Source organism: Bos grunniens, chromosome 6, assembly GCF_055505025.1.
Source record: "Bos grunniens cultivar Pamir isolate PY7600 chromosome 6, Bosgru_T2T1.0, whole genome shotgun sequence".
Taxonomy (NCBI): Eukaryota; Metazoa; Chordata; class Mammalia; order Artiodactyla; family Bovidae; genus Bos; species Bos grunniens.
Genome location: NC_141170.1, coordinates 51,940,959 through 51,965,367, shown reverse-complemented (window position 1 = coordinate 51,965,367; position 24,409 = coordinate 51,940,959). Strand labels below are relative to the sequence as shown.

The window sequence follows — 24,409 nt, the reverse complement described above, 5'->3', positions numbered from 1 at the left end:
TGTAGACAACATATGTAGGGGTCTTGTTTTTGTATCCATTCAGCCAGTCTTTGTCTTTTGGTTGGGGCATTCAACCCATTTACATTTAAGGTAATTACTGATAAGTATGTTCCCGTTGCCATTTACTTTATTGTTTTGGGTTCGAGTTTATACACCGTTTTTGTGTTTCCTGTCTAGAGAACATCCTTTAGTATTTGTTGGAGAGCTGGTTTGGTGGTGCAGAATTCTCTCAGCTTTTGCTTGTCTGAAAAGCTTTTGATTTCTCCTTCATACTTGAATGAGATCCTTGCTGGGTACAATAGTCTGGGCTGTAGGTTATTTTCTTTCATCATTTTAAGTATGTCTTGCCATTCCCTCGTGGCTTGAAGAGTTTCTATTGAAAGATCAGCTGTTATCCTTATGGGAATTCCCTTGTGTGTTATTTGTTGTTTTTCCCTTGCTGCTTTTAATATTTGTTCTTTGTGTTTGATCTTTGTTAATTTGATTAATATGTGTCTTGGGGTGTTTCTCCTTGGGTTTATCCTGTTTGCTACTCTCTGGGTTTCTTGGACTTGGGTGATTATTTCCTTCCCCATTTTAGGGAAGTTTTCCACTATTATCTCCTCAAGTATTTTCTCATGGTCTTTCTTTTTGTCTTCTTCTTCTGGAACCCCTATGATTCGAATGTTGTAGCGTTTAATATTGTCCTGGAGGTCTCTGAGATTGTCCTCATTTCTTTTAATTCGTTTTTCTTTTATCCTCTCTGATTCATTTATTTCTACCATTCTATCTTCTAATTCACTAATCCTGTCTTCTGCCTCTGTTATTCTACTATTTGTTGCCTCCAGAGTGTTTTTAATTTCACTTATTGCATTATTCATTATATATTGACTCTTTTTTATTTCTTCTAGGTCCTTGTTAAACCTTTCTTGCATCTTCTCAATCCTTGTCTCCAGGCTATTTATCTGTGATTCCATTTTAGTTTCAAGATTTTGGATCAATTTCACTATCATTATTCGGAATTCTTTATCAGGTAGATTCCCTATCTCTTCCTCTTTTGTTTGGTTTGGTGGGCATTTATCCTGTTCCTTTATCTGCTGAGTATTCCTCTGTCTCTTCATCTTGTTTAAATTGCTGAGTTTGGGGTGTCCTTTCTGTATTCTGGCAGTTTGTGGAGTTCTCTTTATTGTGGCGTTTCCTCACTGTGTGTGGGTTTGTACAGGTGGCTTGTCAAGGTTTCCTGGTTAGGGAAGCTTGTGTCGGTGTTCTGGTGGGTGGAGCTGTATTTCTTCTCTCTGGAGTGCAATGAAATGTCCAGTAATGAGTTATGAGATGTCTATAGTTTTGGGGTGACTTTGGGCAGCCTGTATCTTGAAGCTCAGGGCTGTGTTCCTTTGTTGCTGGAGAATTTGCTTGGTATGTCTTGCCCTGGAACTTATTGGCCCTTGTGTGGTGCTTGGTTTCAGTGTCGGTATGGAGGCATTTGATGAGCTCCTGTCAATGAATGTTCCTTGGAGTCAGGAGTTCCCTGGAGTCAGGGTTTGGACTTAAGTCTCCTGCTTCCGATTATCGGTCTTATTTTTACAGTAGTTTCAAAACTTCTCCTTCTATACAACACCATTGATAAAACATCTACATTAAAGATGATAAGTTTCTCTACAGTGAGGGTCACTCAGAGAGGTTCACAGGGTTACATGGAGAAGAGAAGAGGGAGGAGGGTGTTAGAGGTGACCCAGATGAGATGAAGTGAATCAATAGTGGAGAGAGTGGGCTAGCCAGTTGTCACTTCCTTATGTGCACTCCACAACTGGACCACTCAGAGATGTTCACGGGGTTATACAGAGAAGAGAAGAAGGAGGAAGGTAACAGAGGTGGCCAGAAGGATAAAAGGGGGGAATGAAAAGGAGGGAGACAGATCCAGCCAGTAATCAGTTCCCTAAGTGTTCTCCACCGTCTGGAACACACAGAAATTCACAGAGTTGGGTAGAGTAGAGAGGGGTTAGGGAGGAGACACAGGCGACCTGGTGGAGAAAAAGGAGGGTCCAAAGGGAGAGAGAGCAGTCAAGCCAGTAATCTCACTCCCTAGTGAAAAATGGGTCCTGAAGATTGGGTCCTTAAAGGTACAAAATTGGTAACAAATACATAAAAGCAAAAATTAAAAATCTAGAGTAGAGTTTGGAATTAAGAAATTCTTATAGAGAATTCTTTGATCCCCCAGAAAACATGTGAGGTTCCTCAGGCTCCAGATAGAGAAATACTGTCCAAGAAACAACAGAAGAATGATAAGCCATTGACACATCCACATTTACATATAAGCACAGATTCTCCCTCCAAACTGCACAATAACCTACAGTCAGTGATCTACAGAGGTGGGTACATGACTCTAAGGACAGCAAAAATGACCCCCAAAGAATATAAAGAAGACATCCAGGATTCCACTCTGGCAGGATTAGAAAATGCCAGGGGAAAAGAAGGAACTTTACGTGATTTCGGATGTCTAAATTAGACCCGTTTAACTTATATGCAGAGTACATCATGAGAAATGCTGGGCTGGAAGAAACACAAGCTGGAATCAAGATTGCCGGGAGAAATATCAATAACCTCAGATATGCAGATGACACCACCCTTATGGCAGAAAGTGAAGAGGAACTAAAAAGCCTCTTGATGAAAGTGAAAGAGGAGAGTGAAAAAGTTGGCTTAAAGCTCAACATTCAGAAAACGAAGATCATGGCATCTGGTCCCACCACTTCATGGGAATAGATGAGGAAACAGTGGAAACAGTGTCAGACTTTATTTTGGGGGGCTCCAAAATCACTGCAGATGGTGACTGCAGCCATGAAATTAAAAGACGCTTACTTCTTGGAAGGAAAGTTATGACCAACCTAGATAGCATATTCAAAAGCAGAGACATTACTTTGCCAACAAAGGTTCATCTAGTCAAGGCTATGGTTTTTCCTGTGGTCATGTACGGATGTGAGAGTTGGACTGTGAAGAAGGCTGAGCGCCGAAGAATTGATGCTTTTGAACTGTGGTGTTGGAGAAGACTCTTGAGAGTCCCTTGGACTGCAAGGAGATCCAACCAGTCCATTCTGAAGGAGATCAGCCCTGGGATTTCTTTGGAAGGAATGATGCTAAAGCTGAAATTCCAGTACTTTGGCCACCTCATGTGAAGAGTTGACTCATTGGAAAAGACTCTGATGCTGGGAGGGGGAGAAGGGGATGACAGAGGATGAGATAAGAAGGGGATGACAGAGGATGAGATGGCTGGATGGCATCACTGACTCGATGGACATGAGTCTGGGTGAACTCCGGGAGTTGGTGATGGACAGGGAGGACTGGCGTGCTGGGATTCATGGGGTCGCAAAGAGTCGAACACAACTGAGCGACTGAACTGAACTGAACTGAACTCCCCATATTACCCGTTTGGATAGCTTCCTAATGCAGAGTCATCCAAGTATAATTTCAGATCTTGCTCTGATTCTCTTAGCTTCATATTCTTGCAGAACTCACTTTCAAGCTAATACTGTGTTAAAAACAGAAAACTAGGAAGAAAGAATAAGCTTAAGGTTTTTGATTGGTGTATAAACTTTCTACACTCAACAAATTCAGAGTGCGTGTTTAGGGCATTTTGGTACAGAGTTATCAGTGTTAATAAATCACTGTTGTTTCACTGTCATGATCCAAGTCATTTTATCTTCAGAAGAGAGACTATATAGTTCATTGAGGAGAAAAATATGTATATAAGGTGAATGTCATTGTTAGGAGAATGGTTGAAATAAATTATGGTGTAATGCCAGTAGAGAATGTCATTTGATCATTGTAATAATGAATTAGAGCTAAATCACTGTCTTGGAGATACTTACATCAAGTATTCTTTTTTGAAAATTCATTTTATTTGGCTGTGCTGGGTCTTTGTTGCTGCACTGGGGCTAGTTGTGGTGCACAGACTTCTCACTGTGGCAGCTTCTCTTATTGTGAAGAATGGGCTCTAGAGCATGGGCTCAGCAGTTGCGGTGCACAGGCTGAGCGCCACTGTGGCATGTGGAATCTTTCCAGACTAGGGATCAAACCTGTGTCCCCTGCATTGGCAGAGAGATTCTTAACCCCTGGAGCACTAGGGAAGTCCTACATGAAGTATTCTTGAGTGAGAAAAACATTATATATAAAATTGTATGTAATAAATGTGAGCTCATTTTTTGAAAAACAAAAATGAGTTAGACTTAAAAAATATTCACAACCTAAAAGTTGGAAGTTATGTTTTACTTGGCAGGAATTTTTAGGACTTCAAGCCTAGGAGGTAGCATCTCAAGTAACTCTAATAGAACTGCTCTGATGAGGTGCGGAGGTGAAGAAGCATGAAAGTGTTAGCTGCTCAGTCCCATGTCTGACTCAGCATTATATAGGAGTTTTCCAACAAAGAGCAGGTAGTCTGAATGTCAAAAGATTATTGTTAATTAAAGAAAACCAGATGTCTAGTTAAGGAATTTAGTGCTTTTCTATGTATGAGAAAATGCAAGAGTCTGGGCTTACTGAAATCATTCCTTTCCCATGCACCTCACCTATATGGGGCCGTTGCCCTGTGTTTTCACATCCTGTGTTTCCTCAGGGCTCACTGTACGGAGTGGCTACAGTCTCATAGTTGCTAGGCAGCCGGTATTCGTTCCTTCCTGAGTTCCTTCAGGGTTTAGCAACTCACCATGGGTGGTGGCTGCACCCACTGTGACAGTGACATCCTTCATTTACTGATATGGCACGAAATATTCCATTTCTCAAGACAGAAACACTCCAGGGTATATGTTATTCTGTATACACATTTGAGTATATATGTTTATATGATTGTATGAGCACAGAGAAAATCACGAAATCATATACACTAGGGTAACATGGGTTAACTGTGGGCAGAAATAGGGTAATATGATGCAAAAGGAAGAAGAAGTGAAGTGATTTATTCAAAAAAGGGGGAGAAGAAGATCTTCCATTTAAAAATAATATATAATGTGATCATACTTATTCATCATAAAAAGAAGAAAAATCAACTGTCAATGTTGGAGGACATGCAAAAGAAGCAACAGAGTAGATAAGGAAGATAAAAGCAGGGTTAGGAAACAGTTCCAGGACGGCACAGTAAGATCCTCCAAAAATCTGTTTCTCCATAAAAGCAATAAAAACACTGGGTAAAAATGTCAAAAATCATATTTTTCAGAACTTTGGAATTTAACTAAAGGTCTGCATTAATTAGAGGAACATTTGTTTCCAGAAAAATGGTGGAATCACAGTGAGAACTAAGAACTTTGTAGCTTTCCAACTTGCCCTATTCACATCACCCTCTCCTCAGGTCCACAGAAGCCTTGAAAACCAATGGCTTCACAACCCTGGTAACTGTGAAAACCAGCAAACTAGAAGGAAATGGAGGGGGAAGAATGAAGCTTCCCAAAAAGCTGTCTCCAGAGAACTGTCACCATTCAACTTGTCTAGAAGCTCCCTGAAAAGGATTCATGCTCAGCATTTGTCTTTACTTGATTTAACTCAGAGCTTTCTCTTCACAAACATTTCTATCCTCAGGGTACTAGTTGAAAACAATCTATGGTAACTGTTTAACATCATAGTTACCTTCGGCAAGGATACAGATTGACCAAAACACTTCAAAGGAAAAACTAGGGAATGAGATGTTTGAAGGGGCCTTTGAAAAGCTCCAACATATTCCCTGGGAAACTAGAAGGCCAGCGCTGTGCCCAAATTCAGGAAAAATATGAGAAACCAGTCACAAAAGCCACATATTTATTTCATGATGCCCTTTATATGAAATATTCAGAACAGGCATATCTATAGAGACAGAAAGTAGATTAATTTCAGATACAGGCTGAAGGAGAAGAGAAATGGGCAATAATGGATACAGCATCTCTTTTTGCAGTGATGAAAATATTCTAAAATTAGGTGGTGGTGATAGTTGCACAATTCTGTGAATACATTTTTAAAATATGCAATTATTAGGAATTCCCTGGCAGTCTAGTGATTAGGACTCAGTACTTTCACTGCCATGGCCCAGATTCAATACCTCATTGGAAAACCAAGATCTCACAAGCCAATTGACATGGCAAAAAAAAAAAAAAAAACAACCTGATTTATATATATTAGAGGTCAAATTTTATGGTATGTGAATTATACCTCAAAAAAGATTTTTTCTAAGTGAATGAGAAGTATGATGATTTTTCACCTGATATAGAAGATTTAGGAGCAGTTAAGAGTGGGCTTCCCTGGTGGTGCTAGCACTAAAGAACCTGCCTGCGGGAGACATAAGAGATACAGGTTCGATCTCTGGGTTGGGAAGATCCCCTGGAGGAGGAAACGGCAACCCACTCCAGTATCTTTGCTTGGAGAATTGCATGGACAGAGGAGCCTAGCGGGGCTACAGTCCATGGGATTGCAAAGAGTCAGACACAACTGAAGTGACTTAGTGCACACACAACAAAAAGCACACTAAGAGAACAAAATGTGTTTTCAGCACATTAGCCCACTCTTGTCACTAATTCCTAATTAGAGCTTGTAGGTTATTTTATTTTGTGCCGTATTACTGTTAACCCAAATGCTCTTGGTTGGTAAAAGAGTTTTCCCTTTCCTTAAAACTCAATATATCCTTGCTTAAATATTTATAATATATATAAGAAGAAAAGATGAAAATAAAAATCCACATATAGAACATAATCTAGAAAAATCCCTTGCTGAAATATAGCATGAAAGATAACTGTGGGCCTTTTACCTTTCTATATTACAACTGATTTTCAAAATGCAACTGATGAAACTCCAAATGTAACAGATGTCACACAAAGCCTATTTCACATTTACAAAGCCCAACTCTGCCGCATAGTGTAACATAGGAGGTATTCTGGTTAAATTTTACAAACTGCAGTATTCTATGCTTTGGTATAATATTAAGGACCCCCAAAAGAAAATGTCTTTAGGAAGGGCTATTTCCTGGTACTTTTTCAGGAGTTCTCCCCTTGTTTTTTCTACCCAGGATATTGGATAGGACAGAATGTCTAGCCACTGTATTTTTGGACTGAAGTAGACTCAAATAGCTTTTACATATGCCAGAAATTTAAAAGGACTTTTAATTAGAGAATAATTTTTTAAAGGAATAAAAGGAAATTCTCTGCTATGTGTTAATAGAGATGCTGCTGCTGCTGCTAAGTCGCTTCAGTCGTGTCCGACTCTGTGCGACCCCAGAGACGGCAGCCCACCAGGCTCCCCCGTCCCTGGGATTCTCCAGGCAAGAACACTGGAGTGGCTTGCCATTTCCTTCTCCAATGCATGAAAGTGAAAAGTTAAAGGGAAGTCGCTCAGTCATGTCCGACTCTGTGCGACCCCATGGACTGCAGCCCACCAAGCTCCTCCATCCATGGGATTTTCCAGGCAAGAGTGCTGGAGTGGGGTGCCATTGCCTTCTCCGGTTAATAGAGATACACAGCATTAAATGATACTTTAAGTAAAATTGACTAAACAGATACCAAATACAGAAGTGTGATTAGGCATTACCAATAAAAGTAATCAGGTATTAAATTTTTGAAGTGACTGTAGTTTATCTATTTATTCATTCAAAAGATATTTTATTGAGCATGGGCAATAAAGCAGTAAACAAAGCAGATTACTTTCTCTACTCTCCTAGACCTTAAAATTTGCTCAGAAATGCTCCTGCTATTGCAAAGAAAGCAGTGAAATTAAATAAGGAAGCATGATATTCCTGAAAGAACACCGGTCCTGGAGCCCCAAGATCTGAATCCCAATTCCATGGTTACTGACTTGTAAACAAGTGACACTGGATACATCAACTTGATTTCCCTAAGCCTCAGTTTCATACCTTGAAAAACGGTGTATATATCTGTCCTGTATACCTTATTAATTATAAGGGCCACAGAGAGATAAACAAGGTCCTACTGTATAGCACAGGGAACTATGTTCAATACCCTTATGGTAAACCATAATAGAAAAGAATATGGAAAAGTATGTATATATATGTATAACTGAATTACTTTGCTGTACAGCAGAAATTAACACATTGTAAATCAATTATACTTCAATAAAATGTTTTAAAAAAAGAACCACAGAGAAAATATTCAAACATGTCCCCAAAACTGTCCAAAGCTTGATACTCACAGGCTAGTGATATTATTGAAATGCATGATAAACTATCAAATCCCTTACAGTAAATAATTTTAGTTAATATAGATAGTCTATTGAGAGTCTTTATTATCAGACAGTACAGCTCAAGGCTAACAGTCAAATACATTAAGAACACAGAATGACACATATTCAAAGGTTTTGACCTTTCTCCAATTAAGCATTTTAATTTCACCTGGATTTCCTTTACAAGTCAAATTATGTTCATATTCTCAAGCAATGTTCCAGCCATAGGAAGAGAAAATGAGTCAAACAGACTCCCATCAAACTTCCAAACTGAGCGACAAGGATAAGACCATATGTTTCTTTACTCTTCAGGATATGTTTGTCACCTCAATTTGAATCTTAACAATGATGGAACTTTCAAAATACCAATTACTATCATTGTAACCACATTAACTGGACTGAATTTTTGCTTAAATTACTTCTGTCCTTCTGTTGAAAAACACAGTACTAAGAATAATGAGGTGTTTAAGACATGACCAAAATATTAAAAATTTCAAAATTAAACTCATAAGAAAAATACAATTTACCTGGCATAATTTGGGTTTGCAGTATTACTGTCAGGTAATGAATATGAATCTGTAGGAATCACTGCTGAATACAAAGCATAGGAAACAGTTAACATCTATTGGTGCCCCGTAGAATGCAAACATTCTGACTCTTTGGGGTTAGAGAAACAGAATAATCCTGCTTTTCTTCAGATGCTGGCAAACTTATACTGTGATAGCTTAACAGTCAGCTTAATCCTTCCCTTCCTGGCTCAGAATGAAAGTAAATACTCTTTCCTAGACCCAAGATGTGATTCTCCCCTGGAGGTTTTGATGAAAGAGGTAGCAACAAACAGGAACGTGATCAGGGATGAACGGGTTTTGTCAATCACACAACACTGTTTTAGGAGGCAGAAAGTAAAAATCAAGACCATTGCAGAGAAACCTTTTACCAGTGACTGAGCTCTGATTATGATGTATGAGTACTGACCGGGTCATTTCCATACTGATCCACTCCCACTAGCATTCTAGAAGGTTAGGAACTTTCCTGAAAGAACTAGAGAGGGACAGAGTTACATTCCAGAGCATATCACCTGCCACCATCTCAGACCCAACTCCACACTTTCTGTCTTCCCTCTCTCCCTCCCAGCTCTTTTTCTGGAATAACTGACAAATACCTCCGTCTGTCCTCAAATAGAAGTTTTGCACATGCCATTTTCCTCAAGGTATGATTATTCGTCAGTCAATAAGTAAAATAAATGTCACAGCTGAGAAAACAGGGAAACAAGAAAGAACATATAGACACCTGGAAAACGAATGAGGGGATAAGCCTCAAATTCCTCGGCATTCAATTACAGAACCGTGTGCCTGGTATTCTCACTATAAGCATCTCTGTCGCAGACATTTTCACATGTAACTGACTGACTGTATGCCAGTTTTGCAATGAAAGATAAATGAATGGTTGACAATTCGGGGCCTGACAACATGCTTTCAACGAAGTGAAATGTGTTAGCATTTCTTTCAGCTAGAGATGATATTGATAGCTTTAGTGAGCTGAGAGATGACAATGATTTGCTTCAAGATGGTTTCTTATTTTGAAACACACTACACTGGAGGAGAGGAGGCTGAGGACCTCAGTGGCGCAGAGTTGAACCCACATTTTCCATAGAACTTCAGAAAGTCTATCAACAAACATGTGACACTATGCCAAGAACATACAACACTGTAGAAGACTTTCACAATGCAATACAGGACTCAGTTACAAATATACATCCTAGGATTTGGAGACTGATGCCTCTCTTAACGAAGGGACAAATTTTAGCAAAAAAGGAAAAGCCCAATGCCAAGTGAAGAGAAATGATCATGCCAAAAAAAAAAATAAGTATATAAAAATACTATAAACAGAAGACTTTGAAGACCAGGTACAACTCACAAAATCAGTTATTTGTGCTGTGTCACCATGAATCTACACATATTTCAAACGTATTCAAAATTTTTTTATTTAGCCATGAAATTTTTAAAATTATGTTAATTTGTTTTATTAAATCTTTTTAAATGTCCTTTATTTTTCATTGTTTTATCTTTTATGACAAAATTAACTTGTAACTAATTAATTAGGAGGCAGAAATGTTTGTAGCAAAGATGTCTAAGGCAAAGGTGCTGACAGTGAAAATACCTAGAACCATAGAATTGGGCTACCTGCTACAAGGTACCAATAACAAAATAAGTAACTTAATTTACTTATTAACTTAACCATCTCAAAATAAGTAACCTAAAACTTTAAAGCAGAGGCACAAGCATTCAGAGGTGAGAAAATCAACACCATTATACTAATGCAAGCAGCATAGATTTTTATGCTTCAAAAGCATTGAATGGCACTGGTACATTTTTATTTCTTACTTCTGTCCCCTTATCTGGATGGCTGAACTGATGGTATTTCATGTTTAGAAAGAGGACACTCAGCTATGCTTGCCAGATAAGGGAACAGAGCTTTTGCTGTGTGACTAGTAAGGGATTGTGAATTAAGAGCATCAGTCGCCATGCTTCAAAAATCTACCTGTGGATTCCACAGATGTTAAAGGGCCCAGGCATTCAACATCTTCAGACTTACTTGTGTTCCTGTGATTCTGGTCTGCTGAGAGAGAAGCATCCATAGTCCAGGCTGGAATGTGTTGGGTGGGATGGGCAGCAGATGTCACAGTGCTCTCGTCGTTGTAAGTTGTATTAAGAATAACATCAGACACGTGGACTTTACTATCAGTGACCAAAGGTTCACTCCCATTTGATTTAAAATAGGCCTTTTTTAATGTTCCTGAAAGATCAAAAAAAGATATTTTAAGACATTATTAGAGGTATTTATTAAAAAAAAAACATATTAGGAAAACTCTAGAGCTGCCCTCTTGGGCAAGCAAAGAGAAAGATGATGGCCAGCAAATCCACCCACATCATTGGGACAAGCATAATCTCTTCTACCATAAATCACATAACCCTGTGAGGAGACTATCGCTTCTCAAGAGCTAAAGGTTTAGAAACTAGAGTCTCCACCCAGGTTTCCTAGTGCCCACCTCACCTGAGACTCGCCACAAATAAAACATGGGGAATCTTAGTGTTTCCTTCCTGCTATCACGGTGTTTAAATTTCACACATCATTTTATGCTACTCTGTACCCAGGACACAGCTCTCCATCTCTACCTGCCACAGAGGACAAGAGCGCCAGCATACCTCCAGCCTTCTATTTCTCCACGTTTGACACTAGCTTTCCATGAACTACACTCAGTAGATAGTGAAAATAAGAGGGCTCACCATTTACCAAGACTTACTGAAATCCAAAAAATAACTGCAATTCCAACAAAACTAAAAGAAACTAACTCATCTTTGTCTTTGACCAGAAACTACAAAACATGATGATAAGAAACAGGCATTAAAATAAGATTATCAACTGGTCACTTTCTCAAGGTATTTACTCATGAACAAAACAAAGAGCCCAACCTAAGATTGTTGGGAATCCTTTAGCATTGGCTTTAGGCAGAGAATCTGAAAACTTTGAAAGAGATCATGTATTTTTAACGTAGTCAAAATAGACAACAGAGTGTTTCCAGAATACAGCTCTCTGATTGAGTATACCACTAAAATAAATGAATATGATATTGATCCATTATACAAACACCCAAGGGAGTTTTTTTTTTTTTTTTTTTCCCTAAAAGCATTTACAGTGAATGCTCTAACTGGCTCTCACTTTTCTAAACAGCTCATGGACCATTAAAAATAAAAGAAATATAAATAAAATGTTTAATATCAGTCTATGGAAAAAATTTCTCTACATGTGCTTGACACTTGGAAAACATTAACTACAAATCAAAATAGAAAAGCAGCTGTTTTCTAGCTAACTAAGGTCAACAGTTTCATCTGCCAAAGGACTCTAAATAAAACAGTGGAGTATAAAAGCTAAAGCATGACCATGTGGTGCAGGTAACGCTCCCCAAACTGTCTGTGATTACGAGTAAATATTAAATGCAGTAGGTGAAAGAGAAGACTTCATTTAATTGATTCTGATTTTCAAAGTGATTTAGAATTTATCATAAAAATGTATACAATAGACTTGATCACTATAAAATACGTATTACATTCATGCAAAAAATTACTAATTAGATACAATTTTATTTTTAATTTACTAATTTGCTCTGTTCTTTGCTAATTTTGGCATAAAGAGATGTTCTTGCACATGACATGTCATTTCCACTAATGTGGCTGTGATGAATATATAAGGTCTGTAAAGTCAATTTACTTATCGCACTAACCCTATGATCAGTATCCATCTTCGTTAACATACTTTGAACACATGCCAGTTCCTCAGTCATATCCTTGTGTGATGCACTTAAATCGGGTTCCTTATCATGCAAAATACTTCAACAGTTGTTCTTACCATTTTGTTTGTAATGACTGGCCTTATTAATCATCTTTAAGTTTTTCACCTAGCCACAGTATTGACAGTGTTAATAACATGTTTACTCTAAAATATTCTGTAAACACTGACTTGGAGAAGACAATGGCACCCCACTCCAGTACTCTTGCCTGGAAAATCCCATGGACGGAGGAGCCTGGAAGGCTGCAGTCCATGGGGTCGCTAAGAGTCAGACACGACTAAGCGACTTCACTTTCACTTTTCACTTTCATGCATTGGAGAAGGAAATGGCAACCCACTCCAGTGTTCTTGCCTGGAGAATCCCAGGGACGGGGGAGCCTGGTGGGCTGCCGTCTATGGGGTCGCACAGAGTCGGACACGACTGAAGTGACTTAGCAGCAGCAGCAGCAGCAAACACTGACTTTTTCAGGAAACACGACTTGAATAACAACTTTCTAAAGAAAAAAAAAAGGCAGATTCCTGGCTCTTAAACTCTCCACATCAAAGCAAGTTGACAGAAAAAAAAGATAACACATGACATATGATAGTTGCTGCAGCTAATGTCCTTAAACTATATTTTTTGAGAGAAAGACAACAGACAGAGACAACAAACTTAAAGGACCTGTTTTTAAAAGCCTGAACTCACTAGACAATATTTTCAAGCATCTCTGGAAACTGACTCTCAACTCACAGTTGGCCCTCTATTATGCATTTTTTTTCAAAGCACAAAAAATAGAATTCATAAAACTAAACACTCTCAAGCTACACCATGATGAGCTATAAAAATGCTATGAGTTATTAGCCCAGAGTAGAGTGTTCATTCTTCGAGTGTTGCCACATCCTTCTCCACATTCCTATTTTTATAGTGCTGTGGTTAAAAGTATGGGTTCTAAAGCCTGACCACCTGAGTTTAAATCCCATCGCTAGTACACACCAGCCCCGAAACTCTGGGCAAAGTCTCAACTGACGCAAAATAAGGAAAGTAAAAGCATCTCCCCTCAGTGGGCTGTATTTGTCAATACACACATAAACACTTGGAACAGTTCCTGGCACACAGTAAGTTCTCAGTAACTGTTAGTCATTACTGCACAGTAATAGTAATAGAAGTAAAATAGTCTTCTTTAGGGCTTTAAACGAAAGTTGCTCAGTCGAGTCCAGCTCTTTGCGACTCCATGGACTATACAGTCCATGCAATTCTCTAGGCCAGGATACTGGAGTGGGTAAGCCTTGCCTTTAGGGGATCTTCCCAACCTAGGGATCAAACCCAGGTCTCTTACATGGCAGGCAGATTCTTTACCAACTGAGCCACAAGGGAATCCCAAGCCTACTGGAGTGGCTAGCCTATCCCTTCTCCAGCAGATCTTCCCAACCCAGGAATCGAATCAGAGACTCCTGCATTGCAGGCGGATTCCTTACCAACTGACAAATTAGGGAAGCCCCCTTAGGGCTACAAGGTACTTATAAATAAATGCCAATTTCCTTTTACTCTAAATGTATCCCAGCATAATAAAATGACTAAGGAAATTTTCAAAAGTTAATCACTTAACCCTATTTTAGAATAAAATAACTGTGGCCCTTTCATGCTAAGTTATTAATAGAAGGCCACACTGTATCAAGGTTGTATGTTCCAAAAGTGTTTCAGCTATAACACAGTTCTATTTAACAATGTTTAGGAGCATTCAGATGCTCAGTCATGTCCGAATCTTTGCAACCCCCATGGACTATAGCCTGCCATACTCCTCTGTCCATGGCAAGAATAGAGGAGTGGATTGCCATTTCCTCCTCCAGGGGATCTTTAGGACTCAGGGATCAAACCTGCATTTCCTGCACTGACAGTGGATTCTTTACCACTAAGCCACCTGGGAAGCACAATGTTTAAGAAATGGTCTGCAATTCCAATAATAAAAACCAAGTGTTACTGATCACTTATCAATACATCTAGCAGACTGAGCACTGGCAGCCAAAATGATACTCCCCCAGAGATGTCCACATCCCAAGTCTCAGAGCCTGGGCATAGGTTACTTCACACTCCTTACATGGCAAAAGGGGTTGCAAATGTAAGTTATGGAGTCTGAGATGGAGAAATCATCCTAGACTATCTAGGTGAACCCAAGGTACTCACTGGGTCCTTATAAACAGAAGAAGGTAAGAAAGTGCATGTCAGAGCTATAACAATGTGATAAAGACTCAATGAGCCATTGCTCATTTTGAAGATGGCAAGGGGGCCACAAACCAAGGAATGTAGGAAGACGCTAGAAGCTGGAAAAGGCAGAAAACAGACTGGTCCCCAGAGTCACCTACCAACACCTTAATTTTAATCCCATGAGGCCTATTTTATACTTCTGACCTCTATAACTCTAAGCTACTACATTTGTGTTATTTTAAGCTTCATTACAACATTAATATTACAGCAGCAATACAAAACTAATACAGGCACTAGACTAAGTATCTTTACTAGTTAGACTTCCAACAATCCTATGATACAGATGCTATAATTAACCCTTCTTGATGAAGTTTCAGAGAGAAGAAAACTGAAGCTTACATTAACTTAGCCCAAGAATTGAGTTGGGATAAGATATATACCCATACTCAGAGAGTCACACATGCTTTTCACTTTGGACAAGGTATACAAGTTAAAAAACTCAACCATCATAAGCATGTAAGAAATTTATCTTCCTATGAGTTTGAAATAAACTCCTTATCCTTATATCTCTTATTGTTCAGTCACCCAGTCATGTCCAACTCTTTGTGACCCCATGGACTGCAGCATGCCAGGCTTCCCTGTCTATCATCTCCCCGAGTTTTCTCAAACTCATCTCCATTGTGTTGGTGATGCCATCCAACCGTCTCATCCTCTGCTGTCCCTTTCTCCTCCTGCCTTCAATCTTTCCCAGCATCAGGGTCTTTTCCAAAGAGTCAGCTCTTCATATCAAGTGGTCAAAGTATTAGAGCTTCAGCTTTAACATTTCTAGTCATGTGGTAATACCTTTATGGCTCAGCAGTAAAGAATCTGCCTGCCAATGCAGGAGATGCAGGCTTGATCCCTGGATTGGGAAGATCCCCTGGAGGAGGAGACAACCCACTCTAGTATTCTTGCCTGGGAAATCCTATAGACAGAGGAGCCTGGTGGGCTACAGTCCACGGGGTCTCTAGGAGTCAGACAGGACCTAAGGACTGAGTACAAGCATGCATCTTCTATGTTCTAGGAGCGATGTATTTACTCTCTGCTGAGAGCAAGTCACAAAATTGAGTTCGAGGTTTTCATCAAGATGTTTACAGATTAGCTGAGAGAGACATGTATGTATGTAAAAATACAGACCATGAAACAAATGCTTTGAGAATGATATGCATATGACAATCTGTTGACAAAAATTAGAGAAGAAGCTGAGATTCCATTAGAGAAGAAGCTGAGATTCCATTAGAGAAAATTAGGAAAGATTTCTTAGGGGATAATGATCCTCCATGTGAATCTTAAAAGATAATTAGGGATTTTCTAGGTTTGAGCCAAGCATTTATGGGGAAACAATTTCCTGCATTAAGGAATAGAGAACTTTTTAGATAGAGCAAGGGGATATGCAAAAGCTGAGCAGCAAGTAACTAAACACGGCTAGCACACAGGGAGCTGACAAGAGCAAAGGAAGTGGAGCCAGACTGTGAAGGGTATTCCTGTTAAAGCTTTGGAGTTATCTTGTCATGATAGAGAACTTCTGAAGGGTCTTAAATGGGGTAGAATGTTAAAATGACCACTCAGACAACAGTGATGCTTGAAAGGGGCTAAGTCTAGCAGACAGTTAGAAGGCTACTGCAATAGTCCAAGGGAAAAAAGATGGACTGAGCCAAGGCAAAAGCAGTGAGAGCAAGGGGAACATTTGAGAGAGAACTTTCAGAGGCAAAATTATAAGAACTTAACAAAAAGTATCAGAGGTCCCTTAAATGTTTCCAGTTTGAGTTATGGGTAAAGATATTTACCGAGGTGGGATGATTGTCATTTGAGTTATTCATCAAATATTTCCAACTCTCTCCCATTCTACTAGGACACATGCTGGTTTACATTCTCTGCCCTCATTCTCTGTCTCTTGACATCTTTGATGCTGATCAAAGTGTACAGACTTCCAGTTATAAGATGAGTATATTCTGGGGGTTTAATGTACTGCATTGTGATTTAGTTAATGATGCCACATTACATACTTTTAAAAAAGAACCTCTAGGGCTCTTTTTCTTTCTCTCTGACACAATAACCACAAGGTTCAAGATGATGGCTAGTCCATCAATTTAGTCCCTGAGTGACCTAAATGAGCACAGCCCCCCTGCCATCTTGTAAAGTATGTGCTGCAAATGAGAAACTTACTTTCAGTGTTGTTAAACCACTAATATATTATGATTATTTTTGTTACACAGCATAGCATAGCCTGCCCTGACTGATACAGTAGATAATAAAGAATGAAAAATAGACATTGTAGAAGTTTCCTTTTGTTATTGTAATTATTATGAATACATTGAGTGTAAAATGCGATGAAACACACAAGGGGAAAGAAATCTAAATCCAAAGCAATCTAAACATTTCTTCCAGAAGGTCTTACCAGACTTCCCCACAAGTGTGCATCTTCTTTGTGTTCCCTGATCACACTGCCTATATCACTAACACACTCAAGTGAAATTGGCTGTTTCTTGTCTGCCTCTTCCAAGTTAAGAAGGTATAGTATTCATGACTGCATTTCAAGCACACAGTAGAATGCTTGGCACCAGTGTAGGCCTCAATAAACACTTGCTGAATGCATGAATGATGAAAGAAGTCATGGGAGAGCACAATACTGTCTAGAGAAGTATGGGTGCTAAGTGAGAAGAGAGCTAAGGTAGACACTCCCAAATTTACTGGCTAGGTACAGAAAGGTGGTGCTAGTGGTAAAGAACCCTTCTGCCAATGCAGGAGACATAAGAGATGAGGGTTCGATCCCTAGGTTGGGAATAACCCAGTATTCTTGCCTGGAGCATCCTACTGACAGAGGAGCCTGGTGGGCTACAGGTTGCAAAGATTTGGACATGACTGAAGTGACTTAGCACATAGAGAAAGACGAGCTTAAGGACACAGAGAAAGACCAGACAGAAATAGAACGAAAATTAGAAATGATAATATCCAGGCAAAGCAGAAGAGCATTTCAAGAAGAAAGGAGTAGTCAAAGCTGAGCATGCTCATTGTGACCAAATATAAACAAACACAGAGGGAAAGCAGAGGCTCTCCAAAATCTTGTTCAAACACACACAGGTTCCAAATGCTGCTCTTCAATGAAAGGACATTGGGGCCCTGGGGCAGAACAGACATAGTAGTATGAAAAGAAGAGAAAGAAGAAAAGATCAGATTACAGTGGATTAAGGACTGGATGAAGCACAGAAATGACCTGGGAAGCTTGTTTGAAAGTAGATTTGGCAGGTCTGGAGAGGGGCCCAGGATTCCAGATTTTGCATTTCATACAAACTCCCAAGTGATGCTGATGCTGCTGGTCCACTGACTACACTTTGAATACAAGACTTTAGACGGCCTTTTCCAAAACATCACACATTATGCATAACCTCAGACCCGAGGAATTAAAGAAAAAATATTCTCAAGTTTGAGAACTGCATAGAAAAATCTTAAGGTTCTGGTGGAAAAAAAACTAAGGATCTGAGAGGTTTGCCCTTTTAAAATGATATTCAAAACCCAACATTGTACGTTACGAAGTTCAGATTCTCATCATTCCAAATTCTTATAAAAGCCACAGCTGCTAAGAAATTTGGTAAGAGAAAAGCTATATTTAAATCCAATGATCTCTAGCTCATCTAGAAGTTTTGAAGAGGAAAGTCACTTGAATTCAAGAAAAACAGACTACTTATATTTCCTATACTTCCATGATAATTTCTTTCTTCTTCACTGAGTGACAAAAATTAAAAAATTAATAGGCCCCACATAGGTTTTTTGTAGTTTTGAGAAAACTAGGATGGTAACCTTAGGCTATTCTTCATAAGCGTAAGGCTGGAACAGTTTGTTTTAGATGTGGATGAATGGATAAAACTTTGAAACCAAGTCTTCAGCTATTAGCAAGAAAAAGTTAAGAGCATTTTAAAGAGATTTTTTTTTGGACTTTAATTTTAGTGAAATAAATTGAGATGAATAAATTTTGCAAAAATCAGTGTAGATCATATTCTAAAGCACCACATTTGCAGGACTCTTGCAATAACTGTATTTCTTCTCCCTGTCACATACTCTACCCACTTCAACCCTTTCTCCAGACAAGTGTTAAAGGGACTTTTTAACAGCCCCAACCAGATCAATTATTCCACTCCCCTACTCCAATATCCCCATGGTTGAGGTCATGGGTAAAGCGCTCCCCCATCAACGAAGGCTTCTCAGGCTGGGTTCATACCCTGTCTCAAAGAAACTGTCTCTTCCCACATAGGAGCTACCTCTGTGATAATTAATCAATTATGTGATCATTTTCTATGTGCCCCTCCCTCACTGAACTGGGAGCCCCATGGAGGAAGCTTGATTTAGGGCTGTGCCCAAGACCCATAGGTTATCACTTTGCATTTAGCAAAAGTGAACGTTGCTCAGTCGTGTCCAACTCTTTGCAACCCCATGGACTATTCAGTCCATGGAATTCTCCAGGCCAGAATATTGGAGTGGGCACCCTTCTCCAGAAGATCTCCCCAAACCAGGGATCGAACCCAGGTCACCCACACAGCAGGAGGATTTTTTACTGGCTGAGTCACCAGGGAAGCCTGCTTTGCACTTAACAGTCACTCAATAAATGCCTGTTCAAGGAATGAATGGTATCAGATTATACCTACAATTTTATGCTTGTTCAATGTCACTCAACATGTCAATATAATTTTACTTAAAGTGTTGCATACGTAATATGTTGCTATATGATTTATAAATAATTTGTTAGGCATTGGTTCAAGCTCTGATAAAGCATCTCATGGCACAGGCTGACTCCTGCGGTCATGTGATGGCAGCACAGCCCACTGCCAGTTCAAGCTCTTATACGAGGAATGAAAGTAGCTCTCAGGCATAAGCAGAAGAGTCAAGTGAAACTTGGCATCATATCACAAATCCAACAGTCTACCAACTTTATTTCTTCCTAGTTACTTTATTGGCAATTAAACTATACTATGGCAATGGCTTGCTTATAGGGTTATGGGGTTATGGAATATGAGATTACTAAAATGATGGCCATAATACACAGACTTCAGTTCTTATAGAGTTAAAATGAGATAAGAACAATTTTGGCCAATTTTTGAGTGTTGTTCAGTCACACAGTCATGTCTGACTCTTTGCCACCCCACGGACTGCAGCACACCAGGCTTCCCTGCCCATCACCATCTCCCAGAGCTTGCTCAAACTCATGTCCATTGAGTCAGTAATGCCATCCAACTATCTCATTCTCTGTCGTCCCCTTCTCCTCCTGCTGTCAATTTTTCCCAGCATCAGGGTCTTTTCTAATCCATTGACTCTTTGCATCAGGTGACCAAAGTATTGGAGTTTCAGCTTCAGCATCAGTCCTTCCAATGAATATTCAGGATAGATTTCCTTTAGGATGGACTGGTTGGATCTCCTTGCAGTCCAAGGGACTCTCAAGAGTCTTCTCCAACACCACAGCTCAAAAGCATCATTCTTTGGCACTCATCCTTCTTTTTGGTCCAACTCTCACATCTATACATGACTACTGGAAAAACCATAGCTTTGATTAAACAGAACTTTGTTGGCAAAGTAACGTCTCAGCTTTTTAATACGCTGTCTAGGTTTGTTCATAGCTTTTCTTCCAAGGAGCAAGCATCTTTTAATTTCATGGCTGTAGTCACCATCTGCAGTGATTTTGGAGCCCAAGAAAATAAACTCAGCCACTGTTTCCATTGTTTACCTATCTACTGGCCATGAAGTGATGGGACCGGATGCCATGATCTTAGTTGTCTGAATGTTGAGCTTTAAGCCAACTTTTTCACTCTCCTCTTTCACTTTTATCAAGAGGCTTTTTAGTTCCTCTTCACTTTCTGCCATAAGTGTGGTGTCATTTGCATATCTGAGGTTATTGATATTTCTCCCAGCAATCTTGATTCCAGTTTGTGCTTCATCCAGCCCAGTGTTTCTCGTGATGTACTCTGCATATAAGTTAAATAAGCAGGGTGACAATATACAGCCTTGACGTACTCCTTTTCCTATTTGGAACCACTCTGTTGTTCCACATCCAGTTCTAACTGTTGCATCCTGACCTGCATACAGGTTTCTCAAGAGGCAGGTCAGGTGGTTTTGTATTCCCATCTCTTTCAGAATTTTCCACAGTTCATTGTGATCCACACAATCAAAGGCTTTGGCATAGTCAATAAAGCAGAAATAGATGTATTTTGGAACTGTCTTTCTTTTTCGATGATCCAGCGGATGTTGGCCATTTGATCTCTGGTTCCTCTGCCTTTTCTAAAACCAGCTTGAACATCTGGAAGTTCACAGTTTACGTATTGTTGAAGCCTGGCTTGGAGAATTTTGAGCATTACTTTACTATCGTATGAGATGAGTGCAATTGTGTGGTAGTTTGAGCATTCTTTGGCATTGCCTTTCTTTGGGATTGGAATGAAAACTGACCTTTTCCAGTCCAAACTAGAATAAATTAAACTGAACAAAACCTTTGTAGCTCCAACTTCAGTTTAAGGGTTGAGGAGAGAAACAATTTGCTATTGCTCTTTTCCATAGCCTGCTGCAGAAATAATTATTCAGAAAGTCTAACTCTCTTATCTTCAGAAATCTCTTTGCCATCTTGACTTTATGCATGCCAGAAGCCCAAACAGACAAAATTAGAGAGGCACAATGCATCTGTGTTTGTAAGCACAAGGCTTTTACTATCTTTTCCTAGTCAATAATCCTCTCACTATCATCTCTTCACCTTTTGAAGCCAAAGCTCCTGCTATTTGTACACGGCATTCCAGCATCTCTTAGAGACCCAGAAATAACTGCAAAACTTTGAAAGAGCACAAATTATAAACTCAAATCAAACAGAACATTCTTAAAAGCAAGCAGAATCTAGTGAGGTTTTTTTAAACAGAGATATAAGATGATTTTATCGCTCACTACAACAGTAAATATCTCAGTTATAAAACAGGAAATGTTTATCTGGGCAGAGATTACTTAATGTATCTACATGAAATCATCTGGTTCAGAACATATGAAAAGAATGCTTTTGAAGACAGTGCCAGAAAACACCCACTTTCTAAAAGTTACCTACATAACAGCCAAAATAGTACTAAGAAATGGTTTCAAATTGGTTAGTTTCCTAATTTCATACTGCTACTGCTGCTGCTGCTGCTGCTGCTGCTAAGTGGCTTCAGTCATGTCCAACTCTGTGCGACCCCACAGACGCCAGCCCACCAGGCTCCCCCATCCATGGGATTCTCCAGGCAAGAACAATGGAGTGGGTTGCCATTTCCTTCTCCAATGCATGAAAGTGAAAAGTGAAAGTGAAGTCGCTCAGTTGTGCCCAACTCTTAGCGACCCCATGGACTGGAGCCTACCAGGCTCCTCCATCCATGGGATTTTCCAGGCAAGAGTACTGGAGTGGGGTGCCATTGCCTTCTCTGGTTATGACAATGACAGCATTCCAAATGACAGATGTATGACCAAGGGAGCCTCTACCAGACAGATTCTCCCAGAGGTAACAACTACAAACTCTGGACAAAATATAAAAAAGCAACTACTGGAAGGCACAGGAAAGGAAACAAAAGCAGGCCAAGGCTGGAGGGGAGGGAGTCCTGGCAGAAGAGAGGGGCACAGGTCAGTTTCAGGGTTTGTCCTGCCTCTAGCCCAGAGCAGACCACAGCGGGCACAATGTGGGGCAGGGCGACTGAAACTCCAACAGAAACCTGCGGTTTTCCTGCCCTCTTCTTACTTGTCACCCTGTGACCTCTGACCATCTCTGCCCTAGGCTTCTATGAAACCCAGCATCTCTGGGATCCTTTCCTTCTTGTTCAACAACTTGGGTATCTCTTGATCCTTCCTCTTTTCTCATCTCCCCTGAACACCAGCATCCCCCAAGGCTTTGTCCTCAGCTTTGAATCAGAGCACTTTCTCCTCAGTTCATCTACCCCTGCTACTTCCACTGAGACTCCCACCTTCACAGATACAGGCAGGCTAGGCTCCCTTCTCAGCTTCCCTTCCTGATGGTTCCAGCTTCCAACCAGTAACAGCAGGATGAGAGTTAAATTCTAAAGTGTACAGAAGCCAAAAAAATCACACAGACTCACAATTTTCCTTGAAATTTTCTTAGGAAGGAAGAAATTCTTACAGTCCATTTCTTGGCCCAGCCTGCACTGTTGAATTTGCTCATGATAAACGCATTTAAACTATGGTTCTACTGTATTTAGTTGTCCATAAAAATCTCCAACTTAACATGTCCTAACTGAACCTCCAGCCTGACCTCCATCTACCTGCATCTCACTCCTCTGCTTTTTCTTGCCATGTTAACAGATGGCACCAAAGCCAACCTGGTTGCCCAAGCTAGAAATCCGAGAGTCAACCTTGACTCCTCTTTCTCCTTCATGCCAAAATCCTAAGCAGTTTGATTTCCATTGATTTTCATGCACCAAATGCTTTAATTCAAGCTCTTGCTATCTTTTACTCAGATGATAGCCAGTCACCAAATTGATCTCCCTGCCTTCCTTTCTTTCTACCATCAGTTCCCTATAATGTATCCAGGTCTTTTGTCTTTTATAAATGCAAAAGCAATCAGATTTCTCCCTGCCCAGAAAGATCCTCCAGTAGTAAACCATCCAGAGCAGCAGAAACCACTCTTACAAATCATACTAATGTTAATTTTAACTTCATTTTTTCTTTAATAATGGCATCACTCACCAACAAAGGAGAGCAGGATCACCAGCAAGACAATGAGAGCACAGATACATGGAATCAGGACCAGCAAGAGGAAACGAAGAATATTCACAGTGGTCAGCTTCCGAGAGCAGCCACCACCCATGTTATCATCATCAGCTCCCAAGACCTAAAGTAGAAGATGAAAATGAAACATGGTTTTAATATTGCAAAGCAATTCAATATACTGCATGACATTTTAGAGGACAGCTGTCCATTTAGAGCAGTAGCATGCCTAAATTTTCCTCTGTGTACTACATAGCATGAAATGAGTTTAGTCACCAAATCCCTCTAATAAATAAACAAATAACTGTACAAACCATATTCAGGACAGAGCAAACCATCTATTTCTGAAATGTTTTTCAGGAGTATATGGACTTACAACCATATTCCATCTTAAATTTGTTTAAACTTATCTGCTAATTTGGTATTATTCCACAGAAGAACTCACCTTGACCTAGAGCTCTAAGCAAACTGCCTAATGCAGTGATTAAATACTGGTGAGTAGTGTGGACAAGGCATCATCCAGATTTCATTCTTGTTTGTCTCCTTAGTCCTAACCCAAATGTGAATGAGTCTGGATAAAATCAAGCTTTTAACCATTAATAATTTAGCAAGATTGAATATTACTTACTATGTATTAAGTGGCAGGCTCAGTAATGAAAGACAGCCTGTTCTGCTGGCCACTGACAATCTCTCTGCTGTCCACACCACCCCTTCAGCCCATCCATGTGAGAGAGAATGATGAGGTACAACAGTGATGATTCAGGTTGGAATTCTTATCTTCAAACTTTAAATTTTCCTAGCTCAATCTCTTGTCAGAAACAATGTCTGGAAATTCATGTATGTTACATCCACTGTTCCCACAGCCAAAGCTGTTTTCAAGGATGCAGCCTTGAGTGAGCAATGCGCTGCTGAGACCATCCAGATGGTACACATGACTGAATTCCATTATATGATTCTGGCAGGTGTGGGGAT

At 39.8% G+C, this 24,409-nt stretch overlaps 1 protein-coding gene across 5 annotated transcripts in view; it reads right to left on the bottom strand.

The window, feature by feature from the left end:
* Window positions 1-24,409, bottom strand: part of CORIN (corin, serine peptidase) — a 313,930-nt gene that overhangs the window by 237,565 nt on the left and 51,956 nt on the right. For all 5 annotated transcript variants that reach the window (XM_086405903.1, XM_086405908.1, XM_086405907.1 and 2 more), the window contains exons 2-3: window positions 23,417-23,561; window positions 10,756-10,956 (exon numbers count right to left, since the gene is read on the bottom strand). In XM_086405903.1, the coding sequence (XP_086262029.1) occupies window positions 10,756-10,956; window positions 23,417-23,561 (346 nt within the window). The remainder of the gene's footprint in view (window positions 1-10,755; window positions 10,957-23,416; window positions 23,562-24,409) is intronic.